Source organism: Oenanthe melanoleuca, chromosome 26 (assembly GCF_029582105.1).
Source record: "Oenanthe melanoleuca isolate GR-GAL-2019-014 chromosome 26, OMel1.0, whole genome shotgun sequence".
NCBI classification, from domain to species: domain Eukaryota; kingdom Metazoa; phylum Chordata; class Aves; order Passeriformes; family Muscicapidae; genus Oenanthe; species Oenanthe melanoleuca.
In genome coordinates, this window is record NC_079359.1 from 1,678,424 (window position 1) to 1,704,764 (window position 26,341).

At 55.8% G+C, this 26,341-nt stretch overlaps 1 protein-coding gene across 5 annotated transcripts in view; it reads right to left on the reverse strand.

Moving 5' to 3' along the window:
* The window catches only part of PLXNA2 (plexin A2), a 160,012-nt gene extending 133,954 nt beyond the window's left edge, over positions 1 to 26,058 (reverse strand). For 2 of the 5 annotated variants that reach the window (XR_008842366.1, XR_008842365.1), the window contains exons 1-3: positions 25,938 to 25,953; positions 6,616 to 7,870; positions 6,034 to 6,216 (exon numbers count right to left, since the gene is read on the reverse strand). Coding sequence is in view for 3 of the 5 variants with exons in the window: in XM_056511326.1 (XP_056367301.1) it covers positions 6,034 to 6,216; positions 6,616 to 7,803 (1,371 nt within the window). In the remaining 2 variants the exon portion in view is untranslated. Of the gene's footprint in view, positions 1 to 6,033; positions 6,217 to 6,615; positions 7,871 to 19,537; positions 19,683 to 25,937 lie in introns of those variants that run through there. The other 3 variants (XM_056511326.1, XM_056511327.1, XM_056511329.1) reach the window with 3 other exon arrangements.
* Positions 26,059 to 26,341: the final 283 nt, after the last annotated feature.

The window sequence follows — 26,341 nt, forward strand, 5'->3', positions numbered from 1 at the left end:
ATTATCCCCAAAATATGTTCAGGGTAAAAACCTTGTTTGGATGGGGCACTGAGCAGCCAAAGGTGGCTGAAGGTGTCCCTGCTCACTGCAGGACCAAAAGGCCTTTGAGAGTCCCTTCCAACCCAGCCCAGCCCAACCCAGCCCAGCCCAACCCAACCCAACCCAACCCAGCCCAACCCAGCCCAGCCCAACCCAACCCAACGCAGCCCAACCCAACCCAGCCCAACCCAGCCCAACCCAACCCAACCCAACCCAGCCCAACCCAGCCCAGCCCAACCCAACGCAGCCCAACCCAACCCAACCCAACCCAGCCCAACCCAACCCAACCCAACCCAACCCAGCCCAACCCAGCCCAACCCAACCCAACCCAGCCCAACCCAACCCAGCCCAGCCCAACCCAACCCAAGCCATCCCACGATCTCAGAGGCAGGATGTGTTCCAGGTAGGATGCATTCCATGGATCAGGCAGCTCAGCACTCTCAGCCTCCACTAACCCCACTTGGTTTAGACGGAACCAAACGCAATCACTGCCCTCCAAAATTTCAAGTTGATTTTTCAAGGTGCCCGAACCTGCGTAAAACCCAGAGTCATCCCTGTCTCCTGAGCCAGGAAATGAGATTAAAGCAGCCTCCGAGCTCACCTGGCTCCATTTCACATCCCCAGCATTTCCTGAACACCTGCCCCTTCGCTCTCCAGCAGCTATAAAAATATCTGCCAACTTCTGGCTTTTTTCTGATGTGACTTGCTCTGGCAGGCACCAGATAACAGAGCCAGGGAGGGGATGCTGGGAGAAGAGAGGCCAATTTCGTGTCATTAAGAGGTGGCAGGGACATTCCTGAGTGCTCACACCCACAGTCTAGAGACACTTGGCAGCTCTGCCCCATCTCCAGTCCCAATACACCTCAGAGCTCTTCTCTGGCTTCCAGCACTTTTCTTATTCCCCATCAGAAATTCCAGTTAATAACATTCTAACTTCTGGCTACAAAAAATAATAAATGTGAGGGACCATGGGGCATTTGGGGGACCCATTTCAGCACAGATGGAAGCAAAGGGGAATTCCTTTCTGAGGCTGGAAAATCCTTGTTTAAGGAAAAAAACCAATCCCAGCTCCTCCAACCACAGAAGCAAGTACAGTACTGAACAAACACCTCCTTATCTCACATCCTAGGGCAAAAATCAGACTTCTTTTCTCAGACCTTTCAATTAAACAACTTCTTCAGCCAAACAAGAACCATCTGCCCTCTCACACCTCTGCTGGGATTGGGGATCTGCTCTCTCAGGGTGATGGATTGACCAAGGAGCCAGCAGAGCCCCTGACCTCCCAACCTTCAGCTAAAACCAGGCAAATCCTTTGGAAGGCGCCTGCAAATGGATGATTTTCATCTGCTCAATAACAGCCTGGTGTCCTCTTGGCTTCTGCACACGCTGATGCAACCGAATTTTTCCTGGAGTGTGGCGGGATGCGCGTGCGGGGGCGATAATGAAGGATAAATTACCAGGATGAGATAACCATGAATGAAGTCATCTAAGGACAGGTTCGGACATATATATTTCATTGTGAAAGACCTCCTTTATTCCCACTAATGGAACGAATTAAATCAGCCAAGCTGAATAAAATTCTCACGTCCCAAGACGTAACAACGCACTTAAAAGTTCTCTGTTCCTCTGGCGGCGCAATCCAATCACTCATTGCTGTTCCTTGGAAAAGTGGAGGTGGGGAGCATGGACAGAGTTCAGGAATCCAGCAGGTGACAGAAGAGAGTCCCAGCCCTGTGTATTTCCCTGTGGCATCCTGCACACAGACCCTGAGCAGATTTTTGGGATGGATTCGAGCCACGTCCAGGGACAGAGTCACAGGTGCCAGGACGAAGTGTGACACCCACTTTCCAGGAGAATTTGGGGCTGATTTCATTCACACACTTTATCCTTCACCTCAGGGCACCTGAAATAACCACACCTGGGCCCTTGCCTGCAGCACTGCAGCACCTCCACATCTCCAAGCACACAAATTAAATCTTATCACCACTGAGCGACTCAGTGCTGGGTGGAACCCAGGTACAACATCACTGCTCCAGCTTCTCCCTCGCCTCTACCACCCAGGAGCATTCCCAGCTCGTGGGAAGGCAGGCAAGGCTGCAGGAACTGCATTTTTCCTCCAGCCAGCATAAACAGCATGATGGAAAAATAATACCTAGATGGCAACTGGCAGACAGAGCAGAGACATTTATTTATTCTTGATCACAAACAATGTCCTGCATTGACAAGCTGAATGAAGGGCACTTCACTGATTTATTAGACCTAATAAGAAACAGACCTCTCGGGATGAAATACAAGATTGATTTTTAGTGGTGAGCCTTGCTGCCATCCCAGGCACAGGCTCAGGCTGATGAGATGGAACCAGGCGTGCACAGGGACACGGGGCTGACACAGCTCTGCTGGGCCAGGGGAATAAATGGGAGGATTGGCAGGGGGAAGGGAGATGGGATGGAAACAGGGCAATAACAACTCTGCACGCTGAGGGTTCCTCTGTTCTCCCTCCATCCTCCTCTCTCCCACTCAGGCTGTGCATCCCAAGAGCAGCAAACCACTGGGAAGTTTAATGGAATTCCTGGAAAACCTTTGAGCCAGACCCTTCCCGTGAATTTGCCTTCCAGAGGAGCCCCTCAAAGCACAGCAAGTGCAATTTCCACTCCAGCCTCAGCATCTCCCAGCACACCACGTCGGCTGGGTTCCGTGGATGCCGTTCTCCATCAGGAAAAAGGCAACCAGCACAGCAGTGCTTAGCTTGAGGCCCTATTAATAGCAGTTCTAATTATATGGCTGCAAATTTAATTTATGGCAATGATTAGTGTCAAAATCAAAGGCATCACACATCAATATTGATAGAATTGTATGAAGCCCATAAACAGAACAAGCGAGCTGACACATCTCCCCCCAGCACTTAGTTGCTGTTAACTGTTGCATTAATGTCCCTTCTCATTTTGCTTGATGGAAATGGTTTTATTGGAGGAATCCACGATTCTGAATGGTTATGTCTCCAATATGAGCCCCTTCTCCCTTCTTCCCACAGGCAGGAGGCTGAGGTGCTTTGGAAGGACAGGAGGGAGAATTTCATCCCTCGTACCTGTGCTTGAGCCCAAGGGCCACAGCATCAGCAGCATTTGCTTTTCACCCACTTTGAGACAATTCCTGGGGAGCAGAACCAGCAGGAGCTGGGAAAGTGGCAGGAGCAGTGAGGTGAAGTGCTGAAGACAGGACACCAGTGAGATCACCCAGAGCTTCCAGTAAGGAATCTCACTGTGAGAGCACAGGGAAATGTGATAGATTTCAGAACTATCTCCCTGACTTTCCTCCAGCTCCACAAAAATGCCTTCCCTGAAAGCCCAGACGGAGCCAGCAGCTTGTTTCCAAAGGAAACCAGCAGCTGTGGGCGAGGGAATAGGTGTGACAAAGCTTTCAGACATTAATTCTGTGGGTAGATCTGAGATGGAGCAGGACATGAGGGAGATCAGGTGGAAAAGGCATCTCCACAAATCCCTGGCACTTACAGAGGTGCTGAACATTTCCACCATCGTTTCACAGGTGGGGAAGGAGAGATAAGGAGAGATAAGGAGAGAGTCCTGAGCATCCTGAGCACTCACTGACTTCGAGACATGTCTGGTTATCTTGGAACAGGCACAAAATCTGCAGACAACCTGTTAACTTCCCCCGGGTCTCACCTCCTCTGCAGCCAGAGCCCCTCAGCTCTGTGCAGAGCTGCTTCCTACGCCTCACCTGGGCTCCCTCAGGCCATGGAAAAGATAAACCCATGTGTCAAATGAGGGAAAATCTGGTGAAAGTGTACACAGAGCCATGAGAGAGAGAGAACAGCAATATCGTCAGCCCCACACAGGGGAGAACAGGACCACGATTGTTCCAGTTAATTACAGGGGATGGATCCCATCAGCTGCTGTTAAATAAGGGCAGATGCCATGAAAACCTGGCTGTAGTGAATATCTGGGATGAATTTACTCCAGAGACAGGCCAGTTTTCATCCAACAGATGAAGGATTGCAGGTGAAGGATTCCACAACCCTCCCTCTGGACAGCGGAGCATGAATAGATTAACTTTGCATCAAAAAGTGTTCAGTGTAGACTAGCACCAGGAATTAAACCCTGCTGGAGGGACTGCTGCTTCTGTAATCCTTCATAATTCATGGAACAAGCCCGTAAATACCTCGTGTGCAGGCACAGGCCCTTGGCTCCACTGCCTCTGAATGAGGAGCCTCCCCTGTCCCCAAACCCAGGCTGCATTCCAGGCTGCACCCCTGCCTGTATCCCTGCCTGCATCCCTTCCTGCATCCCTGCTGCATCCCTGCTGCATCCCTGCCTGCATCTCTGCCTGCACCCCTGCCTGCATCCCTGCCTGTATCCCTGCCTGTATCCCTGCTGCACCCCTGCCTGCATCCCTGCCTGCATCCCTGCCTGTATCCCTGCCTGCATCACTGCTGCATCCCTGCCTGCATCCCTGCTGCATCCCTGCCTGTATCCCTGCCTGCATCACTGCCTCCATCCCTGCCTGCATCCCTGCCTGTATCCCTGCTGCATCCCTGCCTGCATCTCTGCCTGCATCCCTGCCTGTATCCCTGCCTGCATCCCTGCTGCATCCCTGCCTTTCTGAGCGTATCCCTGCCTGCACCCCTGCCTGCATCCCTGCCTCCATCCCTGGCTGCACCCCCAGCTCCGAGCTTGGCACACCGTTTGGGATGTGCTGAGGGCTCCTCTTCCTTCCATTTAGTTAAAAATGCCCGGCTGTCCCCTGTGCCACAGCACGGGGAGCAGGGAAGTGAAGGGCTCTGCTGTACAAGCTCCCTCTCCCCCACGTTCAAAATTGCCCCACTGACACTCGAGAGGCACCAGGGAGGCACCTAATTTACTACTACTCAGCACTTGTAAAGTGCTGAATGAATATTAATGAACTGATGTAATTAAAATGATGCAGACATTCAAGTGTAGTATCTGCCTGTCCTTGTATCTTCCTGGATAGATGAGGAAGAAATTCCCTGCTGCTTAAGGACTCAAAAAATTAACAGCCTGCTGTTGATTACATTTGTTAACTCTTTCCCTGTCATGAAGGAGCAGGGGCTGCATTTAACAGGTTCACCTAATGCTGTCATTTAGAGCTGAGGTTAATTGGAAGGGTCTCAGCTTGCCACAGCAGCAGCTCCAAGGCTGATTTTGCTGGAGCTGGATTAGACCCACTGCTGAGCTGCAGCTCCAGCTCTAAAGGCCAACAAGGGCTCTCACACACCTCTGTTTACACCCCAAGGCCACTTCCAGACTTATTTTAAATACAGAACTCCTCAGAGAGTTCCCTTCCAACTCAGAACATTCTGTGATTTTGTGACTCAGAAATGGGGAAATCCCAGCTGGACTTTAAAGGCTTAAAAGTCATTCCAGGTCAGGTTGGACAGAGCATGGAGCAGCCTGGGCTGGTGGAAGGTGTCCTTGCCCATGTCCCTTCCAACCTGAAACATTCTGTGACTCTGAGCCCTACCAAAGCCCTCCTCAGTGTTTGTGATGCAGAGGACAAGGAATGTTCCAGGGCAGATCAATCATCCAGCAGGAGGGAAGAGGCAGAGGGAAGCAGGAGGACTCTGCCCTGAGGCTTGGTTCCAAAAGCAGCCACATTAACCCTTTTCTATCTCTCCACAACCAAAATCCTGCCAGCACCAGCAGCTCCAAAGGCTTTTTACTCACAGCCTTCTACAGCAGCTGCAGAAGGATTGCTGGGAAACAAAACTTTTGCAAGATTTCCACCTGACCTCCTTTGGTTCCTTTCCCAGGACCATCCTGCAGCAGCTGCAACTTCACCTTTCCCAAAACTTGGCACTCCAGAACAAACCACACTGACAACACTGAGAGCTGAACTCTGCCTCTCCAACAATGACCCAATGCCACTCCCAGTGAGACACAGCAGCAGCGACGCACACCAGAGCATCCTGAGAGAGACAGAACCCAGCTCCTGGCTCTCCACAGCCCAGAGGAGCCTTACCTTCTTCAGCCTGCCCGTCTTGGTGCCCACGAAGACCACGCTGTAGCCGTTGTAGACGTAGGAAGCCACGGAGGTCATGCGGTCGCGGCTGGAGGTGAAGAGCGTCACCCCGTCCACGGGCACCGAGCCCCCCAGGGGCTGGTTGATGTCGAGCCCACAGAAGTTGTCATCGATGGGGACTGGCTGGAAAGACAAAGTTCAGGCAGCTGTGAGTGAAACAAAGCCCAGGGCAGCCCCATACACGCGGGGAGGTGCTGGCAGCAGGGTGGGGGTCACGGATGTGCCACCCCTGCCGGCTCCAGGCACCTTCCCCAGGGCTCCTGCAGCGTCCAGAGCCCCAGGTTGGGAGAGCCAGAGACTCCCAGGGAGCTGCACACCTTTATTCTTCCTTAACACCATCCCTTCCCTCATTGTCATCACACTGTAGGATGAGAGCATGGATTGAAGGGGAAGAGCACCCCAAATTTCAGGAAACTGAGGCACAGACGGACTGATCCTACTCTGCAAACTTGTGTTCCATGGGGGCAGGGATTGATCCCGGCTCTCGAGGGCTCCCACAGCCAGCACCCAGCCCATCCTTACCGCTTTGGTGCACTGGACATCCTTCCCCAGCAGCCAGTTGAGCTCCAGGTTGCCCTCGCCCTGGTAGCAGGACTGCAGGCGCTCCTTGATGTGGGCGTTGACGGTGCGGATGGGGAAGGCGCAGAGCGCGGAGTCGTCGGGCGGGTGGTGGTACTGCTTCTGCCCCTTGGAGAAGATGGCAAAGAGCACGTCCTCCTGCGCCGTGATGTTGAGGGCCCTGGCCAGCACCTCCCCCGGCTTGGACAGGTAGGCAGCCTGCAGCAGCCGGTACTCGGTGTCCCCCTTGACGCAGCCGAAGGGCAGCGACACGTACGAGTGGAACTTGGGGTCGTCCTTGCACAGGCGCACGATGCGCGAGGTGTAGAACAGGTCGCTGGCCGAGTTGATGGAGACGCCCTCGGGGGTCTCGGGCTGCACGGTCAGGAAATAGACAAAGTTACCGCTGGCGAAGCCGTAGATGTAGAAGATATCAAAGTGTGAAACCAGGGCCAGCGTGTCCGAGGGGATTTTGATGAGGGACGAAACAAAGTCACTGTGGAGCTCGTAATCCAACATCGCCGACGACTCCGGGTCGCGGGGCAGCTTGCGGCTGGACAGGGTGGGGAAATAATCCTGCTTGCCGTCCACCGCCGTGCCGATGAAGAGCTTCCCGTCCTCGCCCTCGGAGCGCACGATCACCCCGTACATGGTGCCCGTCTTGTTGACGCTGGACAGGTAATGCTCCTTCTTGTGCGAGGGCTCCACCAGGATGAAGAGGTCGTCGAGGCGCAGCAGCTTGCAGACCCCCTGGTAGAGGCTGCCGCACGCCAGCAGCCGGTTCTCGGAGTAGTCGATGATGAGCAGCTTGTTGACGTTGTTGGTGAGCGTGAGGACCTCGCTGCACGGCTGCACGATGAGGGGCGGGTAGCAGGATTTGTTGTCCTCCTCGGGACCGGTCTTGTGAGCCACCAGGATGGTCAGGTTCCCCGAAAGCTTGTAGACCCTGTTGATGGCCCCCACGTAGACGGCCCCGGTGCCCCGGTGCACCGTCAGGTGGTTGAACGTCCAGTCCCGGTTCTCCGAGTGGAAAGTGTTGAACAAGGCATTGCTGGACACGTTCCGGGACAGCGATGCCAGGAAGAGGCAGAGCAGAGCCACTGACCAACCGTCAGAGTCCGGTGCCCGAGGCCAGTTCCTCCTCTGATCCATCCTGGGAAAGGCGAGCTCCGCGTCCCCCGCGCGTGTCCTGAGCCCCGGCAACGTCCCTCACATGGTTCTGTGGAGACAAGAACCACCCAGGGTGGAGGATTAGATCCCGTGTGCCCTGCAGATAAAATTCAAAGGAGGCTTTCTAATTACACAGTCCTTGAGATAAAGGGAGGATGTCTCTAAGCACAGCAGAATTAACTAAGTCCACAACTTACTGGAGAGCAGTTCAGGCTTGATGCTTTGCCACTTGTTTCAGCCCCTGCATCTTAATTTGTGGTGGGGTTTGGCTCTTTAGAACGTGCTCTGCTCAGCCAGGGAGGGGAGAATCAGCTCGAGCCCAAGACAAAGCCTGCAGCTCACAGCCCCAGCCATCCATCTGCAGTCTTGGCTGCAAGGATGTCTCCTGCAGGGTGTGCTGCTGGAAGCAGCAGAGGGAACAAGAGCTGTTCTTTGCCTTTAAACCCTCTTTGATTTAATTTGGGAACCTGAGGAAGAAGCCTCGTGCAGACAAGTTCATTGAGCACAAACACACTGAAGGTGCTGAGATCTCCCCTCAGACCCTCCCAGAGCCAGAAGTGCTCTCTCCAGCAGGTGCTTTTTCGGCAGGAATTCCTTCACAAGGTACGTTCCTGCCAAAAAGCAGCTGCCACCAAGGTGGGAGCACATGGTTAGATCAGCCACCAAACCCTGCCAGCAAGGGAGACACCACCAGTCTAGAGCAGCTTCTTGCTCTGACCATAGAGATATCCAAGTGCAAGGATAAAGAAAACCACACAAAGTTCTCCTTTGTCCCAAATGTTCATTCCTTACGTGCTCCAGGCTGGGCAGGTAAAGGAACCCTTCAGAGACATCCTCCCTCACCTCAGGGTCACCCCAGCCCTGGGAAGAGGCTGAGGAAGAGGCACCAGCCTGCACCCAGCGTGTCCCAGCAGGGCCAGGCCAGCCCCACGCCCCCGTGGGACCCCTGCCCTGTGCAGCCCTGGTGCCGAGGCAGGAGTCTGTTCCCTCACCCCATCCCATGGCTGCTGCTCCTGGCTCGGTTTATTTAAATTTCACCCAGTTCCCAGCGCTGCAAAGCCACCCTGGCTCAGGAGTGTCACCGAGCTGCTGCTCCTTAGGCTTGTTCCTGCCGGGAGAGGAGACAGGAGCTCCGGCGAGGTGACAAAGGAGCTCTGTCCCCGCGCTGCCTCCCCGTGTCACTGACAGCACACACGGCAGCACAGAGGCAGCGCTAATGGTTTCTCATTCTGCTCAGGGACACGTTTGCACAGCTGCTTCCCTCTCGCTGCCAGGCTCAGCATTCCCACATTCCCACCTTGGGCTGTCCGTTTGTCCGTCCCGGGGAGGACACGGACTCTGCCACCATCATGTTTTGGGGACAGCTGTGGCACAGAACAGCTGCTCCTGCTGCCTTCCCCACACCCAGGGCAGCACCAGGGGCTCCTCAGCTCTTCCCACTGCACTTCTGAGTGAGCATCCCAACCCCATCCCCTGACCCAGAATCCTTCCAAGTGGAATCTAAGAGTTCCCAGGGGTCTGGGAGGGTCCTGTCCGTGCTGGTGACACATGGTGACACCTGATCACAGGGCACAGGGGTCTCAGAGCAGCTTAGCCTGGAACCCCACTGTGCCCCAATCCTGGACATGGTCATCTGCAGGCTCTGGTTCCAGGGGAGCCCCAAAAGGGAGAGATCCCCAGAGAACAGCGAGGCCCTGCTGTAGAGCTCTGCACACACAGTTTTCCAATTCTTAAAAAGTTCCATTGCAAAGTGAGACAAGGACAGCGCAGCCCATAAACGAAACCATTGAAAAACGGAACTTTGCACACATCTGGAGGTGTGGGACAGCAGCAGCTCTGCACTTGGACCTCAGCAGTTTTAGATCTTTTCCAGCAGCGTTCCCAAAGGCAGCAGAGCTGTCAGCTCCAGCCCAGCCCCTCTGCTGTGCCTCACAGCCAAGGTTTGCACAGCATTTGTGAGCAGTCACTGCCAGCAGCAAGAGACATCCTGCAGGAAGGAGAATCTGCCTTTCAAGCATGATCTGAGCACGACAGACCCTGGCCAGGAGCTGCCATCCCACCCAGCCATCCCCGGATCCGTGTCACCCCCGGGGCTGGGGACAGCGTGAGGGATGAGCAGAGCCCAGCAATGCAGACACCAGAGGAACCCTCGGGAGGAACCCGCTCCCTGCGAGGGCCAGCTGGGATTTTGGGGAGGAATTCTTGGCTCAAAGGGCAGGGAGAGGTTGGCAGAGGCTGCCAGCTGTGGCTGCCACGTCCCCAAAGTGCCCAAGGGCAGAGTTTGGGGCACCCTGGGATGGTGGAGGGTGTCCCTGCCCGTGGTCCCTCCCACCTCAAACCATCCCTGTGGCGGAGGCCAAACACCTGGGGAGTTAAACACCAGCAGAATGGGTGATTTTAACTCTGATCCTTAATACCATTTGATCATTAATTTTTCCTCCCTTTCTTTCTTTTTTTTTTTTTCTCTGAAGAGGGTTTTTAAATACAGCCTCAGAAGCAATCTGCAGCTATTAGTAACGCAAGGTGAAAGCGAGAGTAAATTCAGGGACACAATATAAACCCAAGCAGCTGAAAGGCCTCAATTAGGCTGAAAGGAGTTATCTGGTATTTAAATAATTATTAGATTGAAGGAATAATCACAGGTCTGAGCCGATTTTTTCCCCCACTGTCATCCTAATGGAGACTATAATATTATTATTCAAATGCCCATGATTCTCATTGAGGGGGGAAGAAAAAAGGGCTCGTTTAATCTCCATGTGACAGGGCTTCAGGAGGCACCATTAGTCATTTCTCTCATTTCAGCTGTCACTCACTCACGGGCACCACAGTTTGTCATTAGTGGCATTTTGTGCAGACCCAAAAAAAAAAAAAAAAAAAAAAAAAAAAAAAAAAAAGGAAATAAAAACAAAACCAGACCAAAAAAAAAAAAAAAAAAAAAAAAAGGAGAAAAAAAGAAAATGAAAGGCAAAACAACAAGAGAATCTCCTGTGGCAAATGATGGCTCAAAGGCACAATTCTGATGTCACCAGTGTGGCAGCTGTGTTTGCCTGGTGGGGACGGGGGCTTTTCTTTGGGGGTGGGGCTGGTCTGGTGAGCAGTGATTTACACTCAGCATTCACCCATCACCTCTGCTCCCTCAGCTCCTGTTTCCTGGGATATTTCACCCTCTCTGGCTGTGCCCTCCAGGACACAGCAAAGCATCTGCAGTGCCTGCACTGACCCCAGAACCTGCACTGACCCCAGAACCTGCACTGACCCCCATCCTCACCCCCATCCTCACCCCCCTCCCAGCCCCACAAGCTTTTCCCTGCCTGCCCTTTTCTCTGTCCCTGTGTTCCCCCTGCCCAGAGGCCACCAGGGTCCCCAAGCCCCCGCAGGGGGGAGCAGATTGGGCCATAAATCCCCTGCTGGCTTTGTGGGGGCTGAGCAGAGCCTGCTGAGGAATGACAGAGCAGGGCTCTGGGGGCTGGGATTGCTCCCCAGGCTGGGGCTGGTTCTGCCCTGTTTGATTTTTGGAGCCCCATAAGATTCATGGCCAGGAGAGGGGACAGTGGCCAGCACTGCCCTCCCTGTGGCCACCAGGCTGTCACAGCCCCCAGAGGGTCACCAGCAGGGCAGGCTGCATGTGACAAACCCAGAGACAGAACAAACCCCCTGGAACAGCCCCAGCCTTTCCCCTCCATCACCTCCATCTGGGATCTGCCCACAGGAATGGTGGAAAAGCCCCGAGTTTGGCCATTCCTTGGTGGCAATCACAGATGCTGGACCCTCACCCCTCCTGCAGCACACTGGGAATTTTCCTGGGGAGCCTTCCCAAGCACTGAGGCTGCTGCAGTGATTGATGCCCTGGCAGCAGTGACATTCAGGACACATTTGTCAGCTGTGGAGGAGACCTTGCAATAATTAATAGGGTTTGGGTTTAATTAGACAGAAAGTCTGAGCCAAACTGTCTGATGGAAGCTTCTCCAAGGCCTGGGATGTTTCCAGCATGGATCAGAGGTCTGGATGCTCTGTGCTGCCCTTTGGCCAGGCCAGAGGAGCCCCAGGCCACCAAATCCCCCTTGCCCAGCAGAAACCTCCCTGCCCACTCACACAGCCCCTTCCTTGGCACATCCCTGCCCAAGCACAGCATTTCCCTGGAGCAGGGAGCTTTGGCACTGCTCCCTGCAGACCCCAGCAGTGCCCAGCAGCCAGAACCACCCAGAGCCTGACCCCAAGGGAAGTTCCTGGCAGCTCAGTGTGAGTAATTGGAATTCTGTGACACAGAGCCATGAGGACAGCTCCTACCACCTCTCCTTGGCTTTTTTTATTTAATATTTTGACTCCAACAACAATAAGAGCAAGTTGTAAATCACCACTGAGGAGCCTGGAGCTGGCTCTGAGGTTTCTCCAGAGGTTTTGCCCCACGGGGATGACAAACAAGCTTTTCCTAAGCCACAACCTGAATCCTTTGGGTTTTGGACCAGAATCCACCCTCCTGGCTCACCCTGTCCCTGCTCTGTGCTGGCAGGACCCGTGCCAGGGGCTGTGTCCCCCCTTCCCCAGAGCTGCTCGTTCCCAGGGATGATTTCACAGGCTCAGCAGCGTTCTGAGAAAGAGTTAAGAGGGCAAAACACAGCATTGTGATTATTGCTTCCTCCAGGCCTGGGACAAGGAAGAGGAGGGGAAGAACAGAGCCCAGCCACGAAAAGGCATTTCCCTGATAACAAACACCATCACAGGAATTATGCACAAAAATTTGTCCAGAGCCCAGATATTTGTTTATACAACAGGCACTGTGCAAAGCTCCCCCCTCCACCTCCCTCCTGTGCACACACATCCCAACAGGTCCAGAGGAACAGCAAATCCAGGCAGGCCCCACATTTGGAGCTGCAGTTTGGAGGACAAGGACAGTGCACATCTGTCCACCCCTGGATCGTCCTGGGTTTGCTGGACAAGCTGTGCTCCTCAGCCCCCATCCCCAGGGAGATCCAGCTGTGGCTGTCACCCAGCTGTGCCTCACAGCTGGAGTCATTTAACCCAGCAACCCCACAGGGCTTCCAGGAAAACCCACAGCCGAGCTGGACACCTCTGGGCAGCAATGAGACACCTTCTCCTTCCCTGTGCTGACACTTGACACCTGCTCTGAGAAACCACAGCTGGCAGCACTGCTGAGAAACTGCTCATAAATTACCTGCTTGGAGAGGGGAGCTGGGCCAGGAGGGTTTTATTCCCCAGGCAGTCCCTGAGGACAGGCTGGTGACAGCCTGACGTGCTGGAGCACGGAGCAGGACACAGCCTGGCTCTCCTGGCTGCCTTCAAATCTCACACCAAGGGGAAATTTAACACTTCTGAAGTTTCATAGCTGCTTCAGTCAAGTTTTGGGGAGGCCCAGGTTCGGCCAAACCTGTGTAAACAGGTCAGAGGCTTTGGATGATGTGGAAGGAGTGGGAGTTGGACAGAGGGCTGTGGGTGGCTAAGGCAGGCTCCTGCTGCAGGGCCCAGCTGTTGGAGCCTCCATTCCATGGTGCTTCTCTAAACAGCCCTCAAGGACCCCCAGAAACACAACCCACAACTCCTCCAGCCAATCTAGGTCACTTTTATGTGCCTCAGAAAGTGCTTTTTCTGGTTTCCTACCTGAGTCCTGGTGGACTGAGCTTTATCCAGCTCTCCACCAGTGCACCTGAGCATCGTTTGATTATTCATGGACTTTATTCCCAACAAAATGGAATTTAATGGCTGCTGACCTTAGGTGCAGGCAGATTAAACGATGAAATGATTTGCCCAAGGCTAAGCAAAAGGTCCCAGTGGCAAGGCAGGGAGTTTTATCTCCCGAGCCTCAGCCCAGCTCTGTGTCCCCAGGTGACATGCAGCTGCAGTTTATTACAAGAGGATATTACAGAGCAGCACGAGGGAGGATCACAGAGCGGCCACCGAACTGCAGGAGCAAAATAAGCAGCAGCTTCTCCTGGCCCCACTCCAAGCACACCACAGGCAAGTGAAGAACCCCAGCTTCAAATTAAAAGGGTCCCCAGCCACTCCATTAAACAGAAATCCTGCAACAGAGCTGCTTTGGCTGTGCCAGCCCCTTGCAGCGAGCGGGGCTCGTTATCCCCCCTGGCAGCCAGATGGATTCACACAGCAGCCCAGCGCTGTTACCTGAGTAAACCAGGAAATGGCACATTGGTGAAAATGAGGTTCTGGGATGCTCAGCCCCCAGCTGTGCAGAGCTGGGTCTCTCTCAGCAGCGGTGCTGGAGTTGTGGGGAGCACAGCACGGTCTGTGACACCCCTGGGCACGTCTGGGGTTCCTGGTGGGGTGGGGTGGGGGTGCTCCCTGCCCTCCAGCACGGGGTTGTCTCCTGGGATCAGCACCCAGCCAGCCCCACGGCCCAGGCCATGAGCTCTCCGTGCCTGGGAGGGCAGTGCAGGAGCTGGGAGAGGCTCATTGCTGCTCCCTGCCCAGCACCAGCTCCCTTCCTTCCACCTTCCAGTGCCAGCCCCAACACCAGCACTCCCACCACACACACGGGAGGAATCATCACCCGGGTGCCACTCTGGATTTGGGAAGGCAGAACACGACTGCAAAAGCTCTTAAATGAGCAGGAAAAGCAAAGCAGACACATGATGCAGGGCAGGGGCCACACAGCACTCAAGAGCCCTTCAGAGCTCATTTACCAGCCCTGTCCTGCTGGAAGGGTGGGCTGGGAGCTGCAACCACCACCAGCTTCAGGGCCACCCCAAGGAAATGCCTGTACCCCCCTAAACTCTCTGCCAGGGCTGGCTGCCCTTCCAAGGGCATCCCTCAGTGCTTGGTTCTGTTTTTGGCAGAGTTTCGAGGTGCTTGAACCCTGGGAAGGGTGAAACAGCTCCATGTCTGCCCAGTCTGCTCCACCCAGCACCAGAGGTGGCTCAGAATCAGGGGCTGGTGCCTGGCCATGGGCAGGGTCCCCCCATGGCTGGGAGTCAGGTCTGGGGGGTCCCAGGTGCCCCCAGCCTCGAGTGCTGAGCTCCAGGAGAGGAGCCCAAAGCCTGGAGCACAAAGCCTGGAGCACAGAGCCTGGAGCCCAAAGCCTGGAGCACAAAGCCTGGAGCCCAAAGCCTGGATCCCAAAGCCTGGAGCACAAAGCCTGGAGCACAAAGCCTGGAGCACAAAGCCTGGATCCTAAAGCCTGGAGCACAGAGCCTGGAGCCCAAAGCCTGGAGCCCAAAGCCTGGAGCACAAAGCCTGGAGCACAGAGCCTGGAGCCCAAAGCCTGGAGCCCAAAGCCTGGAGCACAAAGCCTGGAGCACAGAGCCTGGATCCCAAAGCCTGGAGCACAGAGCCTGGAGCACAAAGCCTGGAGCACAAAGCTTGGAGCACAGAGCCTGGAGCACAAAGCCTGGATCCCAAAGCCTGGAGCACAGAGCCTGGAGCCCAGAGCCTGGAGCACAAAGCCTGGAACACAAAGCCTGGATCCCAAAGCCTGGAGCACAGAGCCTGGAGCACAAAGCCTGGAGCACAAGGCCTGGAGCACAGAGCCTGGAGCCCAAAGCCTGGAGCACAAAGCCTGGAGCACAAAGCCTGGAGCACAGAGCCTGGAGCACAAAGCCTGGAGCACAAAGCCTGGATCCCAAAGCCTGGAGCACAGAGCCTGGAGCACAAAGCCTGGAGCACAAAGCTTGGAGCACAGAGCCTGGAGCACAAAGCCTGGATCCCAAAGCCTGGAGCACAAAGCCTGGAGCACAAAACCTGGAGCACAGAGCCTGGATCCCAAAGCCTGGAGCACAAAGCCTGGAGCACAGAGCCTGGAGCACAGAGCCTGGAGCACAGAGCCTGGAGCACAAAGCCTGGAGCTGTCCCCTCAGCTGAACATCACCTCCTCTCCCACAGTGCTGGGGCATCAATGTCTGCCTGAGAGTGGCTCCTTCACACTCGTGTGCTCCCTGCTCCTCTGCCCTGCTTTTCAATTTCAGAGCTCTGGCAGATCTCTGATTAATTCAAGCCTGTTTAATAACCCTTCTGTTTAGATGAAACGAGCTGTCTTGTTTTCTTTATTTTTAACACTAACTCTCGTTTCTTTGCTAAGGATCTCTGTCATTTGAAAACTTCTCTCTCTCTCCAACCAAGCTGATAATAAATGGAGAAAGCAGCTGCTGACGTCCACGTCTGACATCAGCCAGAAGGTCTGAGGATAAAGAGGGGCTGGACACTTTGATGGATGAGATATTCCAAAAGCCTGAGCAAAAGCAGGAACTTTACAAATCCCTGTGCAGCTCAGAGCAGGGCACAAACACCAGGACTGTGGGGACAATGTGGGTGACAGCAGAGGAGACCAGGGAGCTGCAGCACCCACGTTCCTCACCCACAAAGGATTGCTGAATTTCTGCCTGTGGGGGTGGAAAATATTCCATGAAAAGCCCTGGGAGCTGCTGCTGCTCAGCTGTGCCCCACACTGTGCCCCTGGCGTGGCAATCGATTGGCCATGGGCTGCTCCAGCTGCTCCCACAGCCTCTCCTGCTCCTGGGGCTCCCACCTTCCCTGGTCACTGCTCTGCTGGCACATCCTCACCCCACAGGGTCCCTGGACACTGCCCAGCCCCTGCCCATCCCACCCAAGCCCGGCAGGGGTGACCCACCCCGGGAATTCCAGCGGGAGCCTCCAGCTGCCTCCTGCATTTCAAAGCTGCACTTGTCTGGAGAGCAACTGAGTCACTTCCTCCCCACATCCAGCCTGTGGACGGGCTCCAATAAATCCTTCAAGGATGTGTGAGGCCACATTTCAGTGGGATGCAGCGAGCCTGGCTGCCCTGAGAGCCCCTCAGCACCCCTGGGCTCAGCTCTGCTCCAGGGACAGGTCCCACCTGCCCCCAAATCCCAGGGCACTGCTTTGGGTGGACCAAAGCCACCCTGAGTGGGCACACCACCAGGATGGGACAAGAACTGACCCAGAATTTCCTGGATTCCATAAAATGCACAGAGGGTCCCACAGGGAGAGGAGCTGCAGCTGAATTTGTGGAATTTGTGGCAGGACTCATTTGGCAAACCCAAGGACTCATCACAAAACTCCAAAAACACACCAAAACAACTTGTGAGAGCCAGTGCACCACTCTCAGCTGGCTCAGTTTTACAAATCCTCCCTTTTCAACCACAAACTCCTCCTCCAGATCCCCAAAACACCCCTACAAAGCTGGAGGATGGGGGGGGCAAAGCCAAAACTCAACAACTGGACCTGTCTCTGGCTCTAAACCTGTGGAACTTGCACCAAAACAACCCAGCTGAGATGCTTGGCCAAAAAGATCCTCCCAAATCTGAGAAAACTGGTGATTTTGGAAAATCCAGGAGCACTTGAGTGCTGTTCCCTTTGTCTTTGTTGAAGCCAGAAGCAAAGAGCAGCTGAGTTACACTGAGGATCACAAGACTTTTAACCAAATGATCCCACATAGATGAGAACAAACTGAATGACAAGGAAATTAATATGATATCCCCTTCAGTAACACGATGGCTAAAGCAGATAATCTGCCCAAGTGTCATGTTTATAATGGGAGTTTGCAGAGAATGGAGCAGGAATTCACAGGGATGAACAAATGAGCCAATATTCTGCTTCTTCTCATGTTAAAATTTGCAGTTTGGGATAAAAATAATCAGGGAATCTTGGGAAGAGAGGGAAATTAGGCCAAAATTGTTCGGTTTGCAATAGATGTTTGCATCTCAGAGGGTGTGAGAGCAGGTTCTGCTGGGCAAGGTGAGCTGCCCAAAGCCCTGTGCCAGCAGGACTCACCCCAGGGAGACCATTCCTGTACTAAAAGTCAATTAAATCTCATCTCAATGGCAGGATTGGCACAGAGCTCATGGGTACAAGTCTGTGAGGCAGTGAATGGGTGAAATCCAACACATTCAGAATTCACACTCAGAAGTGAAAAACCCCTTCTGCAAATTCACTGATCCCACCCAGCCCATCCCTCCTGAGGCCAAACCTCCCAGTGACCCAGCACCCTGCACTGGGCTAATTTATTTTTATTTTTCCATCTAACCAAGTTACACAACACCCTTGGAAGTCTTTACAAGAGCCTCTGCTTTTGTTTCTGCCCAGGAGTTTGTTCTGGCACTGCTGAGCTGAGCCCAGCACAAGCCGTGGCTGCCTCGGCCCCAGGGAATTCATCTGGTGGAACCGATGGGACCGACTTGTCCCTGCCACACAGAACTTGTCCCTGCCACACAGAACTTGTCCCTGCCACACAATCCCTGCCCTGAAAAGCAGAGTTACACAAGCTCCTGCAGCAGCACCTCATTATGGCCCCGGGGACAAGCCAGGGGCTGCTGCCTCTCTCTCCCCACGAGTTTGGCCCGAGCTCCTCGGTTGCCATGAGATTTTTAAAGACAGTCTGGACCTGTCACCACTGAGCAGGCTTTGAACACAATTCCTGCTCCAGGAGGCTCCTCAGTGGAGCCAAACACTCCAGGAGAGGGCTCGTCCTCCCTGCTGCTGGAATTAACTCCTTGAGAGCTGCAAGGAAACGTCACAGCTGGGACAGAAGGAACCTGCAGCGCTCCTTCTTCTGCCACAGCATCCCCCAGCCAAGCAAATTCCTGGGGATGTTTTCCCATCTGGCCCTCCTAGTCTCACAAGGGATGATGCCTCTGATGTTAAATTCATTCAGAAATCCAGACAGGCAGACAGCAAAAGTCAGGAGTTTTGGAAGGTTTAAGGCAAATACAAAAGTGTTTCTCGTTTCAAGGTGGACTTTGAAAAGCTCTTACTGTCAGTTTGCTTGCTCTGGGTTTGTCATGGAATTACAGAATGGTTTGGGTTGGAAAGGACCTGAAATCTCATCCAGTTCCAACCCCCTGCCGTGGGCAGGGACACCTTCCACTGTCCCAGGTTATTCCAAGCCCTGTCCAACCTGGCCTTGGCCACCTCCAGGGAAGGGACCTTTAAAGCCCTTTCCAACTCAAACCATTCCCCAGTTCTATGTTTTAACTCCACTGCAGATTTCAAACCTGTGAAATGGTGCATTTTAAGCATAAGAATGTTTGAGGCAGTGAGGAAACCTCCAGGCATGCTCCCTTTTCCTCCCCACCTCTTCACACTTCCATTAAAAATCAAAAGGAAATTCGCAGGCTGTTTTTCTGTTTTTTTTTTTTTTTTCTTTTAGTTCAAATAACATTCCAGGCTGTGACATAAGCCAGCAAAGACAGGAAATATGATCATGAGGGCAGAGCTCCATCCTCTGCTCCTGTCACTGCGACTTTTTGGGGACTTGGCAAATGACTGAGTAGAGGAGACAGCCGGCGTGTTTTATGGAGTTGAACTGTAACATCCCTGTTCTGCAGCCAACTCCCCGTTCCTCTGCTCTGACACCAATAAATCTGCCCAGCCACGGGGAACAAAGCTCTTCACACGAGCTGGCCACACATGAACCCCTCATATTTGGCTACCTGGGCGAGCACCCAGCCCCTGGGCTCTGCTGTGGGTAAATGTTCCCCAAAAAGTGGGAAAACGCTGATTTTAGTGCCTTCACCTGGGGTTTTAACCCTGCCACAAACACACTCACACTCACCACAGCTTTCTCAAGTACCAATTCCCAGAATCTCAGCCTCCCATTCCCGGGGGGAAATTGCCACTTTGTGCTGGAAGGAAAACCCTGCCAAGGCAAGCCCTGAGAGCCCAGACACCGCCACGCAAATCCAGACAGCTCAGAGCCTCCTTCCAAGCGCTGCCCAAGGACCAACCTCAAAAGCTCAGAACACAAACTCACTTTTTGGAAGCTCATTCCCAGGTGGACAAACCAAAGCAGGGAGGTTCAGGAGCACCTGGAAAACACCTGCAGATTTCTGCCCTTCTCTCGCACACGAGGGACGGCCGCGGGCTCCCACCCGGCGGCAGAACCGCCACGGAGGAGGGACTGCACATAAATCTCGCTGGCAGGAATCTGTTCCCAGGCTGGCTGAGCCTGGAAGTGACAGGAGGAACTTCTTCCACGCTGAGTCAGGGAGTGACGGGGCCGCGGTGGCCGCGCTTCCTCCCCGGCGCGCGTCAGGAGCCGCAGCAGAGCCAGCGCTGCCTCGCAGCTTTCCTGTTTTCCTGCGCCTTCCCAGACAGGGAAACGGGGCTCCAGAGCCCGGCAGTGCAGGGGTTAAACTGCTGCTGTGTCCATGCTGCCAGAGCCACGCAGGAGCTGCGAGGAAAAGGAGGTTTTGCTTCGCCCTGTGCAGGTACGCACCTGGAGCGGCCTCTCCGAGGATTGTCGCTCTCCCATCCACCGTTCCTTCAGTGGGAAAATGGGATTGGGTTTGTCTGTGCGTCCCAAGGCCTTACCCACACACAGCCCAGCGTTCCCACTGCTGATCCCCATGCTCAGGGCAGGTGGGAGCTGCTGGTCCAGCCCTGGGAGAGCCCTGCCAGCCCCTCCAGAGGGGCAGAGGCCAGACCCACACTCAGCCCTCCCTTCCCTGAGCACTCTCCTGCTCACACGGATTATTCCTGCTGTGGGTTCCACAGAGGCTCCTGCCAGAGCAGCACCTCCCTGTGCTCCCCCAGGATCTGACTGTGCTGGGACACAGGGACAGTGTTGGTGGCTGTCACACTCACAGTGCTCACAGTGCTCCCCACTGCTGACCCAACACCCGCTCACCACGCTCAGGCCAGCCAGGCTGGACCTGCCCTTCCTGTCCAGCTCCAGACCTGAGACACTGGGCTTGCGTCGCAGCCCTGAGCCCCACAGAGCCCCACGGAGCCCCACGGAGCCCCACAGAGCCCCACGGAGCCCCACGGAGCCCCACGGGACCCCCGCTCCCGGCACAGCCCCAGGGCAGCCCTGGGGAGGCAGCAGCAGCAGCGGGAGGAGGAGAGGTGAGAGGTCAGGGCAATATTTACTCAGACGTCACCTTTCACTTTTATGAAGTGGGGAAACGGTGCTGCAGCAGGAAAAGGGCTGCGAGGGACGTTCCTGGATGGGAAGCTGCTGACACGGCGAGCACAGCACGGAGCTGGCTCCAGAGAGCCGGGCTCTGGCTGGGACAGGACCCTGCAACCCACCCGGGGCTGGGCATGAGCTCCCAGGCTCCGTCTGGGAGCGGCTGGGCAGGCAGGAGCTCTGCAGAGCCTCTCCTGGGCTCGGGGAGGTGCCCATGGCACTGCGGGGTCATCCCCGCACACGGAGATTTTTAGGAGCTCGCAGGCGAGGCGGAGCACGGGATCAGCTGGACACAGAACTTCCACAGGGAAGATCTTGGAAGAACCTTCTCCTTCAGCAAGTGGGGAGATGGAGCTGAGGGTGCCCCTGGCACGGAGCTGCCCCCAGGGCAGTGCCAGGCAAGGAGGGGCAGGGCTCTCCCAGGCTCGCTCTCCCCGTGCCTTCGGAGATCATCTGGACTTTTTTATAACGTGACTCTGATGCCTTTTATCTCCAGCTCTGAATGCAATTTTAGCCCAGGCAAAAGCGGGATTAAATTTTCATAGTAGGATACATTTATCTCGCTTTTCACCCTCTCCAGGTCGATTTCAGCCAAACAGAAGCTGCGATTACAGCGAGAAACATGAGATGGGCTCTGCCTGATAAGGAGGGGAGGGCTCCTCTTTCCCAGCACCCCATCCCTGGCAGCTCCCTACCGGTACCCGGCCCCTCGGAGCCCCCCCGGGTCAGAATTCCCGCCCCAGTCCCGCGGGGAGCCCGCAGCACCCCAGCTCCATCCCGGACACGTGTTGCACTCCTGCGCTCGGCACAGTTGCGCTTCCTCGGGAAAGCCCCACCCGAGCAGCTCCGCTCGGACACACGGACAAGGCGTGAGGACACACGGCCACAGCCAGCCTGGACCACCCAAAACCCTCCCGTGCCCCCTCCGGCGCTGCATCAGCAAAGCTCCGGGGCAGATTTCCAGCCGCTGTCCCCACCGCCACCAGCCAGAGGCTGCAGCTCATGCAGCTCTGCTCCTTGCTGGGTTTATGCTCGGTTTTCAGTTGGATCCAGAGGACCCCTCTAGTGGGATGAGGAGGAATTTCAAGCCCACATCCCACCCCCAATTTCCACCCCCGTGCTGGCTGTGGGGCCCAGGGTGGGCGCTGGGCTGCCATGGGGAGCAGCTCAGGAGTTCCTCAGCCCATTTTGCCATTTCTCCCATCGGAGGCGAAGCCAAAATCAGGCTGAAATGTGGATGCCAGGGAGGCAGCGCAGGTGGGGAGAACCGGAGGAAAGAGAAACACGACAGAGGCATGAGGATAAATCCCTTCACAGCCGCAAAAGGAGATGGATCCCATCAGCAAAACACCTTTGGCCATCAGGAGCCACCCAGCCCGCGTGTGTCATCGGGCGCTCAGCGCTGCTGGAGGTGCCAGGGCCACCCTGTGACCCAGCAGCGTGCGGGGACAGCCCGAGGCTCCCGCAGGAAATCCATTTATTTCCACTGCGGACAGCGGCTCTGAGCACAAGGCCAGCGCGCTGCCCTCAATCCTACTTTTGTTCCTGCCTCGCTCCGCACCCGCGCACAGAGCCCGTGGCTGTGGCACCGAGCGCGGCTGTGCCCTCGCCCTGCCCAGGACAGAGCTGGCACCGGCGGCAGGAGCTCCCCAGGGATGCTCCGGGGATGCTCCGGGTGACAGCGACACCAGCCCGGCGGCCGAGGCTCAGCCCGGAGGAGCCGCGAGCACCTTTCCCCCCTGGTCCCCCCTGCCCTCGCCTTTGCTGTTGTGGCGGTGGCCTCCCAGCCAAGCTGGTTAAGAGATTAACACTCTAAAAACCACATTTACTCTAATTAGCCATGAAATCTTTGTAACTAAGTGAAAAAATATTTCCCTTGAGGGATTTTTTGTCCATTCATCACTGTTTGAATTGCCAGGGAGGGGTGGGGGGACGAGAGAAAAAACCCTCAGATCTAATGAATTAATAGCAGAATGCCCTGGGGGAGCAGCGGCTCCTCCACAACACGGGCACCTCAAAGGGGGCTTTTCACAGCTCGCCGAAGGGACGCTGCTGAATTATTTCGAGTTAACAGACTGTAACAGCTCTGCTCCCGCTTGAGCCGGGCAGCTTGGCCAGCGCTGCGCTCCTCCCTTCCCTTCCCTTCCACCGGGACGGACAGACGGACGCTGTGCCCGGCCAGCTGGGTGCCCCTGCCCTGCAGACAGCCGGGGTGGGGGGACACGGGGCACTGCTGGCAGCACCACCAGCGCCCCCAGTTCCTGTTGTAGCGGGAAAAACATTTCAGAGTTAGGTAGGAGGGGAGGCAGAGAATCTTGCCACAACTTAGGCCCATAAATATTTCATATCGCTGGAAGAAGAACGATTATATTCCTGCCAGCACTTTTCTTGTGTATTTTAAATGTGTCACCGCCTTCTACTTTCTCCCCCGTTTGTGTTTCTTGTAACAGGCCCATGAAATAAAGATTAGCTGAATAATCAAGAGTGTTTAGAAATGTGAAGGGGCCTGTCTCAGGAGCACTGCGTGCTCAGGTTCATCTTTCTCCAGGTTTTTTCCCCCCCTGTTTTTAAGGCAGATGGGGGAGCGCGGTTCGCGCAGGGTGGGAGGGAGCGGGGACGGGAGAGCGGCGAGCACGCAGTGCCCCGTCAGAAATGACAGGCTCGGTGCCTGAGGAGCAGGGGGGCACTCTGCCCCATTACATATTTATCGTTCCGGCTGCAGAGGGGCCAATTAAAGCAGCTTGATCACCGCCGTGTTCGAGCAGCCGCGGATGTGCTGGGAGAGGCGGGATGAGAGGGGCAGGTGCGCACATTCCTGTTGGGATGTGCTGCCGTCCCTTCTCCGAGAGCCACGAACCAGCCTCAGGGGGCAAAGGTGCCTCTGTTCCCTGGGGACATCATCCCTTGGTGAATAAAAATGCTTCTGCTCCCCCAGGACATCATCCCAGAGACACAAATGTGTCTCTGCTCCCCCAGTTCATCCCTCAGTGAACAGAGGTGTCTCTGCTCCCCCAGTTCATCCCTCAGTGAACACAAAGTGTCTCTGCTCCCCCAGCAGAGCGTCACGTTGGCACCCAGCAGCCAGCCCAGCTTCCCACCTTCAGCTCCTCACCACTCACGCACTTTCTAAATATCGTCTTTGCTTTCTCTCCCGGTTCAGCTCCTCATCTCAGCTGCCCACGGCATGAGACAGTCTGCACCTACATCTGCCCTAGCTTTTGGGCAACCTTTCCCAGGCATGCTCGAGACTCCCACATTTAGCTGCAACAGGAGTTCCCTAAGTAAGTTCTGGAAAGCCTCGTGGCGGCACCTAAATGGGAGATGTCGGGAAGAGCCTGCAAATCACACATTTCCCCGAGACTCCACGGGGTCTGCCCGGCAAACCGCTCCAAATGCCATCTCCATTTAGCTGCTTTGCGAGCCAATTTGTCACATCCTAATGCAATTTGCTGAGGAGAGTTAAAGAGCACGGGGCAGGAGCAGCCACCCCTTCCTCCTGCGGGCTCCCGCAGCCAAACAGCGTCTGCAGCTCCCCTCTCGCACCCAGCTGGAATTCCCTTCTGCCGGGAAGCAGGGGAGGCTCGGGGTTCATGCAAAGAACAAGGCAGAGCACGGGAAGAGCCACTTCCATCGTGCTGGTGGATTCTGTGCAGCTCTTAGCAGCATCTGCTACCTGCCTCCACCGCACCGACTCGTTCTGAGCCGGGGGGGAACTCCGCAATTAATTACACCAACCACCACCATAAAAACAAAGAGGAGTAAATTGGGTTACTTTATCTTCTTGCAACAAGCGCTGGGGATGTGGTTGGAAGAGTTGGGAGGGATGGCTGCCTTGCCTGATAAGCCATTTCACAAGTGACACGGTTGGGTCACGTCCCTCTCTGCTCGCACCAAGCTGCTCGAATCAAAGCTGCCTTATCTGGTCCCCTGCACCACCCACCCCAAAATTCCACATTTGAGCTTTGAGGGTCCTCAAAGTGACAACAAATGGCAAAAGGACAGCAATAAAGACCAAAAAAGCCCCGTTGAGTTCTAAAGGATCTAACACCTCTGTGTGAAAGGTAAAAAGCCAAACATCTGTTCCGAGGATGGCACAGATTCTTGCGAGGCATCTGTCCCTCAGCTGTAAGTAGGTCATGTCAGCCCACTTTAGTCACCGTTATCAATGAAGCCGTCCAGAGCAGAGGGACAGAGCCACGTCCCCAGCTCAGCCGAGGTCTGTCGAGCACACTGAAGCCACCAGTGAAGCATCAAGTGCCCAGCAAAGAGCAGGAGCAGCCTCTGAGCAGCGGTTTCACATCATGGCACTGTGAGAAGTTCACGTTCCCTCACCCCCAAGCCTCAGCTGCTGCTCACAGACGCACAGGGGATTTTTTTTTCCCCTCTGCCACTTACTATTCACCTCGCTTAAAATTAACCTATTGACTTTCTGATACCCCTTAGAACACAGATTAATTGAACATCACTCACTTCACCTCCAGGAACGTGCGAGTATTGGCCATAGCGTGAATGGAGACAAAGCCGGGAATGCCTGACCGTGCCAGGTTAAACGGAGGTCACAGCGGCGAGGACAGCTCGCACAGAGCAGCCTGGGCTGTCACCGACACCCTCCGACAGCTCCGGGACCGCCACCCGGGACTTGGGATTTCCCTCAAGGGAGCACAAGTGCATTCGGCATCTCTCCCCGTCACCGTCCAAAAAGGGTCTCGCGCGGATTTAGGAAAGTTTAGTGGGGATTTTATGTATTTGCCCCTAAGATTCAGGGGTGTTTTCCAAAAAGTGCCTCCTTGCTAGCAGGAACTTTCTATGGAGATGAGTTTATCCCGCTGCATTGGCTCCAGAGCGTGACTGAGCGGTACCAAGCGGCCGCAGAATTAACGAGGAAGCAGCGATGTCTAACGGGAACGCGGAGCAGCGCGGGGAGCGAGCGGGAGCTGGATTCCCTGGAACCGGGCACTCGGAGGGTTCCTCCATCCCTTCCCCAGGCACCGCCGGCATCTCCGTGCGGCTCCGCGGGCACGGCCGGGACCGGCGGGGCCGGAGCCTCCGGGCACCTCCCCGCGCTCTGCAGCCCCCGGTGCCACCCGCAGCCCCCCGGTGCCACCCGGCTGGGGCAGCTGCGGGCGGCACGGCCACAACGACCCCGAGCCTCCTCCCCGCATCCTCCGCCGGGGGATGCCCACCCCGGGGAACCCCCCGCACCCCGGCGGGCAGCAGCCCCTCGCCATCCGCCAACACTCACCGGCCCTCGGCGCTCCGCTGCCGCCCGCCTCCCGGCTCAGCGCGGGGGGATGCAGGCGGCCCCCGGCACCATGGAAATCCGGGGCCGGGCGGCCGCCGCTGCCCGCAGCCCCCGCTCCGCCTCCCCGGCGCGGCTCGGCTCGGCTCGGCTCAGCCCCGCCGGCCTCTCATCGCCTCCGCGGCCGCTGCCCGAGTGCGGCGAGCGCGGCTGGGCTGCGCTGCGCCCTCCGCGGCATCCGCCCGCCGCCAGCCCGGGCGCGCTCCCCGCTCCGCGCCAGCCCCGCGCCCGGGCGCGCTCCCCGCGCCGCTCCCCGCCCGCCCCCGCGCCGCTCCCGCCCCCCGTTAACCCTTCGCAGCCCCGGAGCCGCCGGCGGGGCTCCGCACCCCCTCCCCGCCTCCTCACCT